The sequence below is a fragment of the Daphnia pulicaria genome, chromosome 4 (assembly GCF_021234035.1).
Source record: "Daphnia pulicaria isolate SC F1-1A chromosome 4, SC_F0-13Bv2, whole genome shotgun sequence".
Lineage (NCBI taxonomy): Eukaryota > Metazoa > Arthropoda > Branchiopoda > Diplostraca > Daphniidae > Daphnia > Daphnia pulicaria.
Genome location: NC_060916.1, coordinates 3,680,601 through 3,694,341, shown reverse-complemented (window position 1 = coordinate 3,694,341; position 13,741 = coordinate 3,680,601). Strand labels below are relative to the sequence as shown.

Here is a 13,741-nt window from a genome sequence, read left to right as displayed (position 1 = left end):
GAATCGGACGAAATTTGATTGCTTTCCGGTGTGCCGCTGATTACTGTCGCCATGGGAAAATCGCTGGTTTCCCCCGTTAAATCATCTAAGTGAACAGCATTTGGACTGGTAGTTAATGATTTTTTAGCTTCTGGCCGTGGAGGCGGGCGCGGAAGATATTTGGGAACCAGGTGTTCTTCAGTGAAAGAACCAGAAAGAATAACCAAAAAGAATAATTTACAATCAAACCAACTCAGAGAACCCTTCCCTATACCTCAAAGTTTTCCACTTCAAAATTTGTCGAAATTTCTAATGCCTATGGGGGCGACAGTGCAAGTGTGTAGTAAAAAGTACAAATTTTGAAGTGGAAAACTTTAGGGTATAGGGAAGGGTTCTCTGAGTTGGTTTGATTGTAAATTATTCTTTATATTCGTATAGAGTGAAGAATTCTGCATCTTTTGGCACAAAGAAAAAGATTTTAGCTTGATTTTTAGTATTTTTTGTAAATTTTTGAAAACGCCGTATTTAACACGGCGCATATGGGGGGAAAACGGGTGTACCTAATAAACTGAACGATACCGTAGCGCCGTGGGGGTTAATCCTACGACAACTTCATGTGTAGAAAAAATGTAGATCATCATTAGATCTACTCAGGGCCAAAAGGAAAAAAATCTAGCCCAAGCGGTTCAAGAGTTATTGCATTTTTTCTAGGACACGTAGTGCCATAAAAATGCATTGAAAATAGGTGGGTGTACCTAATAGTTTGTTGGGTACTGTACAAGGCAATTAAAACATGTAAAATTCATTTAAAATTGTGAAATAAATACAGAGTATGTTAAATTACGTTTTATTTATCATACAAACTTTATTTCTTGAAATTGTGATTTATTTTTCTTGTTCTATGGGAAATTTAAAAAATGGGAATCTGAAAAAATATTTAAGACGTTTAGTTTTTTATTTTATTGATACTTAAATCAATATTTTTGTAAAACCCAAATAGCTATCTGATAGCAATTTTATTCTAGTTTAAGGTGGTGTATTTTGTTTTTGTAATGGGTTCCTAAGTATTTAATAATTTAGTTTATTTAATGATATTTGGGTTCGGGTTAAACGGGACATGGAAAACGGGGTAAAACAGGTATTGCCAGATCAACGTTATTTCCAGAAAAACACCCCCTGGCAACAAAAACAAAGGAAAAATGATCGGAAAAACTTTTTTGGTAGTATCTCCACTTCTACTTTATAAAATAAATAAAAATTCAGCACTTCTGAAAGGGAAATGAATTTCCTTTTCACCAGTGCATTATTTAATAAATAGGGGAGAACGGGGCAGTTAGGGTAGTGTGTATGTTGGCACTATCGATATTGAGATATGTTTTAATGAAATTTAAGTGTCAGAAAAATTCATGCTTATGCAACCCGAAAATCTCCATCGTTTAAAAAAAATCATTAAAAAAGTCAGAAGGGTTCAGTAATAAATGAAACAACAATTTTAGCGCCTTAAAATCGTGTCATCAGCTTTGACAGATTTTTTCAATTTACGGGTTTCAGAAATAGAACAAAACTTTCAACCAATAATATTCTTGAAGGAAATTCTTTCCTCTTTCAATCTGATATTTTAGTTTATTATTTCTCCTTAAAGGAGTTAGTGAAAAATCAATTTGATTAACGACACCTATTCTTGAGGCAAACTGGCCTGGCAACGTTGGGGCAGTTTGCGGGTATAACATCTATGTCGTCTAATGTGAAAATGGTGAGTGTAAAAAATCTGTCAATTTTTGTTAAATGTAACATGGTTAGGCATTATATTAGAAAAACTGAACGTTGTATGTATCCAGATGGTTACATTTTGAAAGCTGTCACGAAAGTTGTTGCTGAGAATCAAAAAGTGTGTGATGTTTCCAAAGCAACCTCCATCCCAAAAAGATCTCTTCTGAGATATGTTAAAAATTTCTTGGCTGTTGGAATTAAAGATGAAGCTGAAGCAACTACAATCATTGGGGGTCACCAAAAACCTCGTAAGGTAATTCCACTTTTAATTTTTACTGTAGGGGAGACTGGAGTAAAACGGGACGGTTTTCGTTTGCCCCCTATATCTCCCCAACTAATCATTTAATTTCTTTAAAATTTTTTGTTTATGTATTCCCTATTGTAATGTACCCCCCATATTTTTTTTATAATTTTATAATAAACCATTTCCCCATTAAATACCTTTAAAGTTTACTCAGATTTATGGGAGGAGCCTATTTTTGGGGGTAAGTGAGGACACTGGGGTGGGTGGTGAGGGACTTCCTCCATTTTCGCCTTAAAATTCATTAATAAAATTGAAAAAAATTGAAAAAGTGTTCCACTGCATAGACTCTTTGAGTTTATAAATGTTTCAATTTGATTATTTTGTTAATGAACCTTTTTTCTTATGTAAACAAAATTCCTTATGGAGCAGTAGGATATCCTGCGTTGCCAGGTCAGGAAATCAAGCCTCTTTAAAATGCTGTACGCTGATTGGCCCGTAACTGTCCCATTTTAGAGAAAAACAGCTGTCCCGATTTCCCGATTATGAGTCTTTTTTTAAAAAGTTCATACTGTCTAAATGAATTGATCTAAAATTCTAATTTTTGTTTTAAACGATCAAGAAATGAATCAGCTTCATTTCCATATTAAATTTACATGCCATTAGCGTTTATTTCTTTCTATAAACATAAAATGGCGGAGACAAACATTTCTAAAAAAAAAACCGTTTTTTTAGTTTTGTCAATAACTCATGCAGTTATTGACAAAAATCAACCAAATTTCATGCCAAAGTAGATTATAAAGATTTACATAACATACTAAAAAATTTTAAAGTTTTATTAACATCTACTATTTTTCCCCCCACTGTCCCTTTTGACCCGGTGTCCCGTTTTACTCCAGTCTCCCCTATATGTGTTGCAATGTTAACTCTTTCTTGTTCGCTCTAGGTTTTCAAAAGCAAACAAGAAAGCAACCTTAGCAATTACGTCAAAAGGGCTAGTGACATTAATCATGGAATCACTACCACAGAGTCACAGACATGAGAAGATTGGCTTATCAGTACGCTACCCAAGAAAAATGTATTGTCCCTCCCCGTCTGCCTTGCAGTATCTACCACAGGGAAGTCCATTCCACCACTCTTTGTCTTTCCACGGTAATATTTTTTAACTCAAATATGGTCTTTTGCTAACAAATTTGTCTGTTTATTTCAGAGTTCATTTTAAGGAATATTTCCTCAATGGTGCCCCTCTTGGTTCTGTTGGATCAGCCAATAAGTCTGGCTGGATATGTCAGACAAAGATTTCGTTTTGTTCATCATCGAGGTAGACCTATTGCTTGTATTAGAATTCTACCCTTTTCATTATTTCTGATATTATTGTATATTCAATCTATCTAGACCAACAACACCAGCAAAAATCACGTCTGGGTTTAGAGTGGCTGGGCTAGTCCCATTTAATAGATTTATCTTCGATGGTGACGTCGACTTTGCTCCATCTTTCGTCACGGATCGTCCTTTTAATTCATCACCAGTCCCATCTTCATAGAAACCCAGCATCCAACGATAACATCGTCCAAGAAGGCCAAACTCCCGTTCCAGTCCAAAAAGACCAAACTCCCGTTCCAGAGAACCACATCACGGCCAATGTTCTTAGTTATTTTAATGATCTTGATGTCGTGGCCATTAAAATTTCTGATTTTTAAATAACTCATGTATTGTTATCATTTCCACCAAGAATATACTTTTGAATCTTAACTTTCTTTATTTATTTATTCGTTTAACTGATGTACCGTCCCTTGGACTGTTAGTCCATAAGAATAACATGGGCTTTTATGCCCCCATACATGGAGCGAAGTGCCCCTTCAACGGGGCATCTCGTCTTTTAATTTTGATGTTTTCAAATTTACTTTTTGACCTAATAAAGGGGAGTTTCTGTAAATTAAAAATTCGAGGCATATAGCTCATTCTCTCCTCTTTCTTTTAAGATAATCGGGAGTTTCGAAAGTTTATTTTTAAAAGTATGGTGGCCAAAAAACAAAAAATCGCGTCAACTAGTACAACTCTCCCCTATAATTAAGCCGTTGCAGAGAAAAACGATGTTCAATTTTACCCCTGGCTCTGTTCCGTTTAACCCTAAATTTTTTGTTTTTCGGCATTTTTTCATGTTGGCATTTCATCATGTAACAGAACGCTCGGTCGACTCCCGTTTTTCTTTTACTTTCCCTTTCTACAAGACAATCTCTAACGTCGACTACTAGATGTCGCTTCCGCTATACTCCATCTCTTACCAGAGGAGGCTGCTACCATTTGAATCTGCCGCCAACTCGCCCCATCTCTGCCGCCAACTTGCCCCATCTGCCGCCAACTCTCCCCATCTCTGCCGCCAACTCGCCCCATCCCTTTCCCTTTTTGCTATATTAACTTTAGGCGTACTTTTATCTTTTATGACACTATATAAATATATTTTCCTTTTTCCTTCAACACTTTTCAATAACAAACCCCCTTTTCGTCCGTCTCCGCTCTGACCATGTTTTAACGTGTCTGCTCACGTTTCCCTATACTATCCTCTCTAGGCCTAAACATGTCTGCTCCCTATACTTCCTCTCTAGGCCTATGCTAACCGTGCAGCCAGAATTAGTATAAAAACTGTATGTAAATGTTATTCTGGACTGCATTTCCCACGGCATTCACACTACCATTGTGTTCCAGTCGCACTCTCCTTTTTGGTATTGTATTAGTTATATTTTCCCTTGTGCTCAGTGCCTGTTATTTAAGCTAAGTGCCATTTTCCAACTGTACCTCGAAACTTGCCGTTTCTCGACAAGCCTAACCGCTCAGCCCGCTACCACATTTTCTCCATACAAGTAGTATTGTCTCACCGATTTATCGTCTCACTATTTAATATTATTAGTTCACCTTATTGTATGATCTGTCCGTTATCAATACATTGTTTAGCCTTAATTATTCCCGTTGGTCTTAGACACTTCACTTTGACATTGTGAGTAAAGTCGCCTCATAGTATTTAAGTTCTTCGTATCGGTGACACAATGATTCCGTTGTGTCGACCTTTACATCTGGTGGCAGCGATTTTCGAACTCACTTACAATGTCATCGTACGGTGCTAGGCCTAAGACTAAAAGTATTTTTCGTAAAAACTTGGAAGATTTAAACGATATTTCTACTGATAAAACTGTACCGATTCTTCCAACTAAACTTCCTCTTTCTGTCCCAATTACTTCCACTCCGCTCGCATCTACCGTTCAGAAGCGCCAAACATTAGACACTCGTGTTATTAATAGACCTACTCGATCAAATAAGAATTATGTCCAACTAAAAAGTATTCCCGATCTTGAATATTTGTTTAAACGAAACGTAAATAAGGGAACTTCAAAATCTTTTGCGGAAAAATTCGTTAGTTTTTTTTCCCCGTCGCCGAAAAAATCTAAAGTTGAATCGACTATTTCTCCGATTAAAAAGCTTGCGTTTGACCGTTCCATTTCTCCAAAAGAAATTGAGCCGATTATTTCTGTTCCTTCAGTAATTGAATCACCAGGGACCGTTCAGTCTAACCATACTAGTGTGGGGCAAATTAGTATAATTTAAAAATCTTCTGGCACAACCGATACTATTATTGAAATACCAGAAGATCTAACTGTAAACGAAATTTCAAATTTTCCTGTTAAAAATACTGAAAATAAGACAATTTTTATTCAAAATAACGCGAAGATTTCAGTAACTAATCACAATTTAATCACGACTGCCAACGGCATCGATTGTCAATCGGCTATTGAAGAAGAAGATACTCTTTTTGAAATTCTTAATCGTATTGGTGGATTAATACGCAATCTTCCCCCCACAGTTTTGCCCACGCCAGTAGCGTTTAATAATTCGTCTATCGAGGCCATTCATAACCCGATAACTTACACACCGTATATTCATTTCGATAACGTTATAAGTGAACTGGGAAAGCATAGGATCGCTGTAGGGGGAGAGGAAGAATCAGTTGAGGATATTATCGAATTTCCCATTAAACAAACCATTTCCCATGGAAACGAAGACGACCGAAATACAATCAATTCGCAGCAAATACAAATATTTGGTGACGAACGAGCTGAAAAAGCCCCGCCCAAATTACACGACCAGCTCAGAGATAATAAAGTCAATTACGGGTATCTTGAGGAAGGGGCCAGTAGTAACAGATATTTCCCCACTTCGGGAATTTTTCAAAACAGCTATCAGGAATCCGTTCGACCGATTTTCCCATTTCCCTCTTCCTCTTCCGGTTTTTCAAATCCTTCCGAGATTAATCCGTTTAAACGACAAGCCGACGGGGACTTGGACTCGAGCGTTAGAAACGACAGCCCTTTTAGCTGTATATGCGAATTGTGCAGTGAACGAGCTAATAACGATAATCGAATTCATCAACGCGACTTGGGAATTCCTACAGGAAGTGAGAATATTCAATACCAAATTAGAAACGATCAGTCTTGTTTGGGTCCCGAATCAGCAGGGAATTTTCTCTCTTTACCACCCACTCAAACGGCTATCGTCGATATTGAGTTGTCAACACCACGCAGCAAAAGAAAGTTAATTTTGCGGTACAATCTGACAATCAACACCATAAATCTGAGCGATTGCCGTATTCTTCCGTCGTTTTTGGGAGCGAATTTATTGCGCCTTTTCAGCCTAATTACCCAAGATCAGGAGTGCATTCTTCCGACATCGACACTCCCAATTATCTATCAGGCGCTTGCGCGACAAACGAAGTTAATCAAAAATCCCCAGACGAAGATACTGTATCGGAGAAAGTATTTAATTTCTGCAGCAATATCGGCAGATTTGACTCGTTCGCTGCACGAACAGAAAGCATAATTCCAAATACAGATAGAGACTTTGTTGAGAGAAATTGCAACGCCGAGCAATCAAATAGACCAACAGAGCCCAGTAAAAATAGCATCGAAAATACAAGTTACGGGGGGGAAAGAAAGAATCGATAAAGGGAAATATAACAAGGAGAAAATGGCTTCCGATTCCACTCGCCCAAAACCCAGCTTTTTCGAGCAACATCGAACAGTCGATGAACCTCCCCGTAGGGCTAGAAAGGATGGAGACTATGAAAGAAGAAGCGACGAAAGAAATCCCAGCGGATGGGCAGGTAGAGGAAGTAATGATTATAGACCAAGAGAGTCTGACACACAATCATCAGATACCGACGAATCAACCTTCTTCGTTGAATATCAGCCATCTCGTGACACTATTAAAAGCCTCAAACCAAAAGGCAATAATAATTCTTCTTCAATAAGAAGCCCTTCTCCCAAAAAAGCTAGTAGTCCCAATAGACCAAGCAAAATTTTTTCGGATACTCATAAAGGAAGAGGAGCTATGACCATGTTGAATCAGATTCAAAATTATACTGGAAGTCCAGCTGTTCGTTTTGATCGCTGGATTAAATTATTTGACAACATAGTCGCAATGTCAAATTGGAATAACGCAGATATAGTCAATATGCTATCGACTAAAATGTCAGGAGAAGCACACGACTTTTTACAGAATATTATGGAAAGTGTCACCCAAGAATATAGTATTATCAAATCCCTTTTCCAAGAAAACTTTCATGGCGACGAAGATTCCGACTATTATCAGACTAAATTCGATGAAATACAAAGAAAGCCTAAAGAAAATATTTTAAACTACGCGTTTCGTTTAAAAACAATATATCAGCGCGCTTATCCTTCAAACAAACTTGAGTCAGCGGAAGAAAAAGCGACTCAGCTACGTTTTCTCCGTCAGAAATTTTTGCAAGGCCTAGAGCATGAGCTACAACATATTGTACGCTACAAAAAAAGTCTTTTCTTTTGAGGAACTTGTAGCAGTAACTCAGAAATATGCGAAAAGAGTACAGTTAGACCAGCACAGCAAAGACCAAAAAGTTGTTGTCAACGCAGTAGCAGCTAACGATCAAAAAGATTCTCTCATAGTTCAGGCAATAGAAAAACAAAACGAAACAATTTGTGCCATTGCAACCAGTCTTAAAATGGGAAATAAGCCTTCCGAGGCAAATTTATATAATAATTCGGCCCAAAATTCAAATTTTGATAATCGATTGGACCGATTAAATGGATCGATCATTAACCTTAGAGGCCTAATGCAAGCAAACATGGAAACAAATAATTATCTTAATCAGAATAGCGTTGGGCAATCTAATTAGCAAAATCATCAAAGCTCCGCTCCCAGAAATAATTTTAATAAGCAATGGCAAAACACTAGATTTCAACAGCCCGTCGGAAGGGAAACATACCTTTTTGACAGTCAGCCTTCCCATTATCCAAATCCAAGTTTTCCACTGTTAGACTTTTCCATCCAACCCCCTGTTCCGCAGTTTCCGCAGCCCCCCCCCCCCCCCGCACATTTCCTCAGGCTATTCAGCAGCCACCCCATCAACCTAATATACAGCTTCAACAAGTGGATCACCCTTTTCCGCCACAATTCGGTAGTGAAAGGCGACTTTGTTATTCTTGTCGTCAACGGAGTCATAAAATCAAAGACTGCCCTGGCAGAATATGCATGTAGTGGCATAACTAAAAAAAAAAAATAACTGATTGAACAAAAAAAAACACACAAACATATTAAAAAGACACCAAAATATGAATAATTGAAAAAAAAAGAAAACCAAATAATTTATAAAAATCAGAGATACAAATTAACCAACAGAATTACAAAAAAAATCAAAATGAACAATCCATTGCTGGATTTTTGCTATGTGCTAAGCCAGTAAATTATAACTCCATTGCTAAGTGCTTCAATATTTAAATTTGAAACGTTGCTGTGTGTCGCTATGTGCTAAGCCAGTAAATTATAACTCAGTTGCTAAGTGCATCAATATTTTAATTTGTAAAATTAACCTGCAAAGCTATGTGCTAAATAAGTTAAGAAAATCTTCTTCTACTTTTATGTGCTAGATATTTTCGTGTTAAACCACTAGCTATGTGCTAAAATTTGTTTAAAACACATTTTTTTTGCTGCATGCGCTATGTGCCATTTGCAGTTGTTGTTTCGTCTTTGCTAAGTGCTTAGGGGAATTCAAATAAGCTAAGTGCTATAGCAATTTTCTTTGTGTTTAATGCAACCTGGCTACTTTTCTTCTTTGTAGGTACAATCCCCCCCCCCTCTTTTATTAAATCAAATGTTTAAATAAGATCTAAGTGATCTGAGATTTCAAGCTACGTGCTCAAGCAATTTGATTTCCCCCTCTTTTAATTTGGACTGATCTAAATTTATTCACTTTGGTGTAGACTTAACTTGTAACTTCTCTGAGTATTATTTTATCATTGATGAGGAAGTGCAATTGTTGACGAACAAGTCAAATGAGATTCACCAAATTTCAAATGATAAAATTGCAAATCCTCATCAATTCGGAAATGAAACTTACAATGAAATAGAGCTAGGGTCTTCCGCTTTAAGAAATACTCTCCCTTCTAACTTCGTTAATTCTCTTTTGAAAAATAAATAAAAAAAAAAAAAAAAAAAAAAAAAAAATAGTAGAAACAAAAATGATTTAAGTAACAAGAATAATCAAAATACTAAAAAAAAAAATATCAAACAACAATAAAAAAATTAATGCATACTTGCCAATCAAATCAATCAAATCAAATCAAAATTTTACAATCAAATGTATAACAATGTATGTCAACAACAAACGAAACAAATCAAAACAAAACAAAAAACACCCTAATATCCATGGAATCACATATATTCACATATCTCTTTCACACAAATAACGTCAATGAACTTAAAACATTTTTTTTCTCTTTGTAATCTTTTGGGTGGATATATATTTATATGCACCTTTTTCCACATCTCTCAACACACTCCTCCACTCGTCGAAAGCTGAAAAGCTACTAAATTCCATATGTCCCATCGTTATATTGTTTACTTCCTTCGCCCTCCCATCCACCGATAAGTTCGCGGAAAAAATGTCCAACTCCCCAGACACTTGCCTTTCTACCTTCTCCATTTTTCTCCTCCGTATTTTGGTAAAACATTTTTGGGGGAAAGGAAACAGCCAGGCGTCCTCAATATAGTGTTAATTATACCTTTCACTTTTTCCTATGATAAAAATATGTCCTTTTTTTCGCCTTGTTCTTTTCGCGCCTCTCTTTTCCTCTATTTCTCTCTTTTCCTCTTACTATTTTTAACTTACTTATTTATTATTACTTATTCCTATACTTAAAATTCCTTTACTTACAACTACGCTGCATATGTTAAACGCGTATTCCATTAATCCCAAATCATGTTGCTCCTCATCATTATTAACTGTTCATCAAAGAAAACGATTTAATTCGCATCATCCGAAGAACAACGTCACATCAATCATGCGCAAGTAGTGCCAACAGCACCGGATGTGTCAACTATTCAATGCACACCCATTCCTGTCAAGTTTACTACTGAAATCACTATTTATGGCGCACATCATCGCTTCAAATATTTCACTGTCAGCCGGACCAGATGGGAACTGACAAATTTCACTCCTTGCTATTGGACTAGCGGGACAGTGAATTTTAAGGATCGTCTCCACGCCTTCCGCAATAATACTTGGGAGCCGGTTGAGACTTCTCTCGTCGTTCCTCAACGTGATTTGGCAGACGCTTTTCGCTATACTGATGTTACTTTCTTCGAATATCATCAACGTTCAAATCCTGCGTGTGCTGACTCACAGACCAGCCGAATGGATATCATAGCCGACCTGACGGCCTCAATCAACGAACATTCTGAAAAAGGATCTTCACAAGATACTACCATTAGTGCATCCAACATCATTGTTACGGCGATTGAAAAAACCAACACAGCTTTTGGGATTTTCCGTCTCTTCCTTCTTATCGTCACTCTAATTTGTGCCCTTATTTTCGGCGTGGCCATTTGCATCGCTACAAATTGTTGCGGAGCCTCGAGACTGCTGCAATATTTAAGAGAAAAATTTGACCATTTCAAAGGATCTTACTATTTGGATGATGATCAGAATCATTCCGAATACGATCCGTCTGCTGTTTAGATTCAGTGACGTAATCTCATAGGGCCGGGAGCGATGTAACAGAACGCTCGGTCGACTCCCGTTTTTCTGTTACTTTCCCTTTCTACAAGACAATCTCTAACGTCGACTACTAGATGTCGCTTCCGCTATACTCCATCTCTTACCAGAGGAGGCTGCTACCATTTGAATCTGCCGCCAACTCGCCCCATCTCTGCCGCCAACTTGCCCCATCTGCCGCCAACTCTCCCCATCTCTGCCGCCAACTCGCCCCATCCCTTTCCCTTTTTGCTATATTAACTTTAGGCGTACTTTTATCTTTTATGACACTATATAAATATATTTTCCTTTTTCCTTCAACACTTTTCAATAACAAACCCCCTTTTCGTCCGTCTCCGCTCTGACCATGTTTTAACGTGTCTGCTCACGTTTCCCTATACTATCCTCTCTAGGCCTAAACATGTCTGCTCCCTATACTTCCTCTCTAGGCCTATGCTAACCGTGCAGCCAGAATTAGTATAAAAACTGTATGTAAATGTTATTCTGGACTGCATTTCCCACGGCATTCACACTACCATTGTGTTCCAGTCGCACTCTCCTTTTTGGTATTGTATTAGTTATATTTTCCCTTGTGCTCAGTGCCTGTTATTTAAGCTAAGTGCCATTTTCCAACTGTACCTCGAAACTTGCCGTTTCTCGACAAGCCTAACCGCTCAGCCCGCTACCACATTTTCTCCATACAAGTAGTATTGTCTCACCGATTTATCGTCTCACTATTTAATATTATTAGTTCACCTTATTGTATGATCTGTCCGTTATCAATACATTGTTTAGCCTTAATTATTCCCGTTGGTCTTAGACACTTCACTTTGACATTGTGAGTAAAGTCGCCTCATAGTATTTAAGTTCTTCGTATCGGTGACACAATGATTCCGTTGTGTCGACCTTTACAATCACATAACTCTTAAACGAATCAACGAAAAAAAATTAAAAAAATTACCAAATGTAAATAAATGCCAGGGAATCACCCCTATACTTGAATTTTTTCCAATTCTTTTTTTTTATAAATGGCAGCGTAAAGAAAAAAATTTCCCACATAACCCCGGTCTCTCCTACAGATATTTGCTGGTAAAAAAAACTCCTTGAAGCAATCAGTTCGGCAGTTTCCTGCTCAAGGGAACGAACGGATGACTCTAAATGGTTGATTTGCAGTGTTGCTTCTTGATGTTTTTGTTCAGCAACTAAAATGGGATTCTCTCGTTCGATGACATCGTTCTTTGTAGCTTCCAACTCCATCAAGAGACCTGATAAAATACAAATGTATGAATTTTTTTATCTTTAAAATAAAATACCAGGAATTAACACGCAACATCTTTTTCAGCTTGGAATTTTTCGCTAGATACCTGAGCTGAATGCAATAACTGTTGAACCTCCACTTGCAAATTATCACGTTCTTTGCATAGTTTGTTGATATCAGCTTCAAGTTGTGACGAGAGGTTATCTGACTGTAGCTTGTCTTGCAGTGCCACTTCCAACTGCTCTTTAAGAGATGAAGTAACCTCGCAAAAGTCTGCAATTTGAGCAGTTGCTGATTCTAACTCGATGTTTACTTTTTCCAAGCGCGCTTGAAACTCTTGTTTTGACATCTCAAAAGCAGATTGCAAAGCGGACATTTGCTGCTCCAGACTAAGTTTGGTCTCACACAATTGCTGTTTTTCAGTTTCCAAGATTGAAAAGGTTTCGTTCTTGGTCAGAAGCTCAGTACGGAGGCATTCAAGCTGCCCTTCCAATTCCGTTATCTTCAGTGACTGACCAGCAATTTTTAACTTGCTCGATTGCAAATGACTTGATACTTCCTCCAGTTCACACTGAAATTTAGATTGATTAGTAGAAAGAGTTGATTGCAAATCGAGATGGCTCTGTTCCAAAGCTGCCATTGACTGGCCTAATCCAAGTTTTTCTTCAGTCAGTGAGTCAGTACATTGATGGACTGCTCCAAAGCCTTCTTTGCAGCTTGAGTTTCTTCAAGTTGGTGATTCAATGCCTCGATGTCAAGACCCAGTTCCAAAGTTTTTTGGATGCGGATGTCCAATTGCTGTTGAGCCCGGCTCATCTCCTTGTGGAATTCTGATTGCAACTCATCTAGAGAGCGACGAAGTTCTTCCTTCTCTTTGCTAAGAGAATCACAGCCAAGTGAGAGCTGTTCTAAGCTTGTCTTGGCCTGATCCAATTGAACATGAAGAGATTGATTTTCGAGATAGGCTTCTTCAACTTGGCGATGGAGACCGCGTTTGTCTTCCTCAAGGGCAGCAGCGCGTTGTTGAAAAATTCTTTTCTCCAAATCAAATTGGTCAGATTGGCGAGCTAAATCTCTTCGGTAAGATTCCAAATCACCCTGCAACTTTTCGGTCTGAAAAAATTGAATTGTTTAGAATGCGACATCTTGAATATGACTATTAATTAATTTAATAAATAATAATGAATTAATCAGTTGGGATAAAATACCTCAATGGACAATAAACTGTAACCAATGCTTTCACTTTCGCAAGGAGACCTGGGCGCATTTAGACGTGCATGCATCTCAGAACAAGTCCGACTTTTTTCCTCCAGAACATCGATCCACTGAGCCTTTTTCTCTAAGGAATGTTTCGATTCAGCATTTTCAGTTCGGATGGAGTCTAGAAGAAGCTGATACTCTGCGGATTCTTTCTCAAAACGAGCAACAGAAT

General features: G+C 37.7%; 2 protein-coding genes across 3 annotated transcripts; one reads left to right on the top strand and one right to left on the bottom strand.

The window, feature by feature from the left end:
- The first annotated feature begins 1,668 nt into the window (after positions 1-1,668).
- On the top strand, positions 1,669-3,580 carry LOC124338644. Of its 2 annotated transcripts, XM_046792787.1 has the most exons (5): positions 1,669-1,732; positions 1,818-2,002; positions 2,937-3,142; positions 3,201-3,311; positions 3,386-3,580. In XM_046792787.1, the coding sequence occupies exons 2-5, from the start codon at positions 1,920-1,922 to the stop codon at positions 3,433-3,435; spliced, it is 450 nt and encodes a 149-aa protein (XP_046648743.1). In that variant the 5' UTR covers positions 1,669-1,732; positions 1,818-1,919; the 3' UTR covers positions 3,436-3,580. The 2 variants fall into 2 exon arrangements, with proteins under 2 accessions (XP_046648743.1, XP_046648744.1); XM_046792788.1 differs by lacking the exon at positions 1,669-1,732 and having other exon boundaries at positions 1,742-2,002.
- Positions 3,581-12,370: 8,790 nt separating this feature from the next.
- Positions 12,371-13,592, bottom strand: LOC124336726 (cingulin-like protein 1). The gene is made up of 3 exons (XM_046790507.1): positions 13,518-13,592; positions 12,994-13,422; positions 12,371-12,880 (listed from the first exon to the last, which is right to left on the bottom strand). The coding sequence occupies exons 1-3, from the start codon at positions 13,590-13,592 to the stop codon at positions 12,371-12,373; spliced, it is 1,014 nt and encodes a 337-aa protein (XP_046646463.1).
- Between the last annotated feature and the right edge of the window lie 149 nt (positions 13,593-13,741).

Excerpts from the sequence above, each read along its gene's own strand:
- LOC124338644 (XM_046792787.1), top strand. The coding sequence starts at position 1,920 with ATGTTAAAAATTTCTTGGCTGTTGGAATTAAAGATGAAGCTGAAGCAA. Across the intron at positions 2,003-2,936 it reads GTCACCAAAAACCTCGTAAG|GTTTTCAAAAGCAAACAAGA; the intron begins GTAATTCCACTT and ends TGTTCGCTCTAG. Across the intron at positions 3,143-3,200 it reads CCACTCTTTGTCTTTCCACG|AGTTCATTTTAAGGAATATT; the intron begins GTAATATTTTTT and ends TGTTTATTTCAG.
- LOC124336726 (XM_046790507.1), bottom strand. The coding sequence starts at position 13,592 with ATGCATGCACGTCTAAATGCGCCCAGGTCTCCTTGCGAAAGTGAAAGC. Across the intron at positions 13,423-13,517 it reads ACAGTTTATTGTCCATTGAG|ACCGAAAAGTTGCAGGGTGA; the intron begins GTATTTTATCCC and ends CAATTTTTTCAG. Across the intron at positions 12,881-12,993 it reads CTTTGGAGCAGTCCATCAAT|TGTGAACTGGAGGAAGTATC; the intron begins GTACTGACTCAC and ends TCTAAATTTCAG.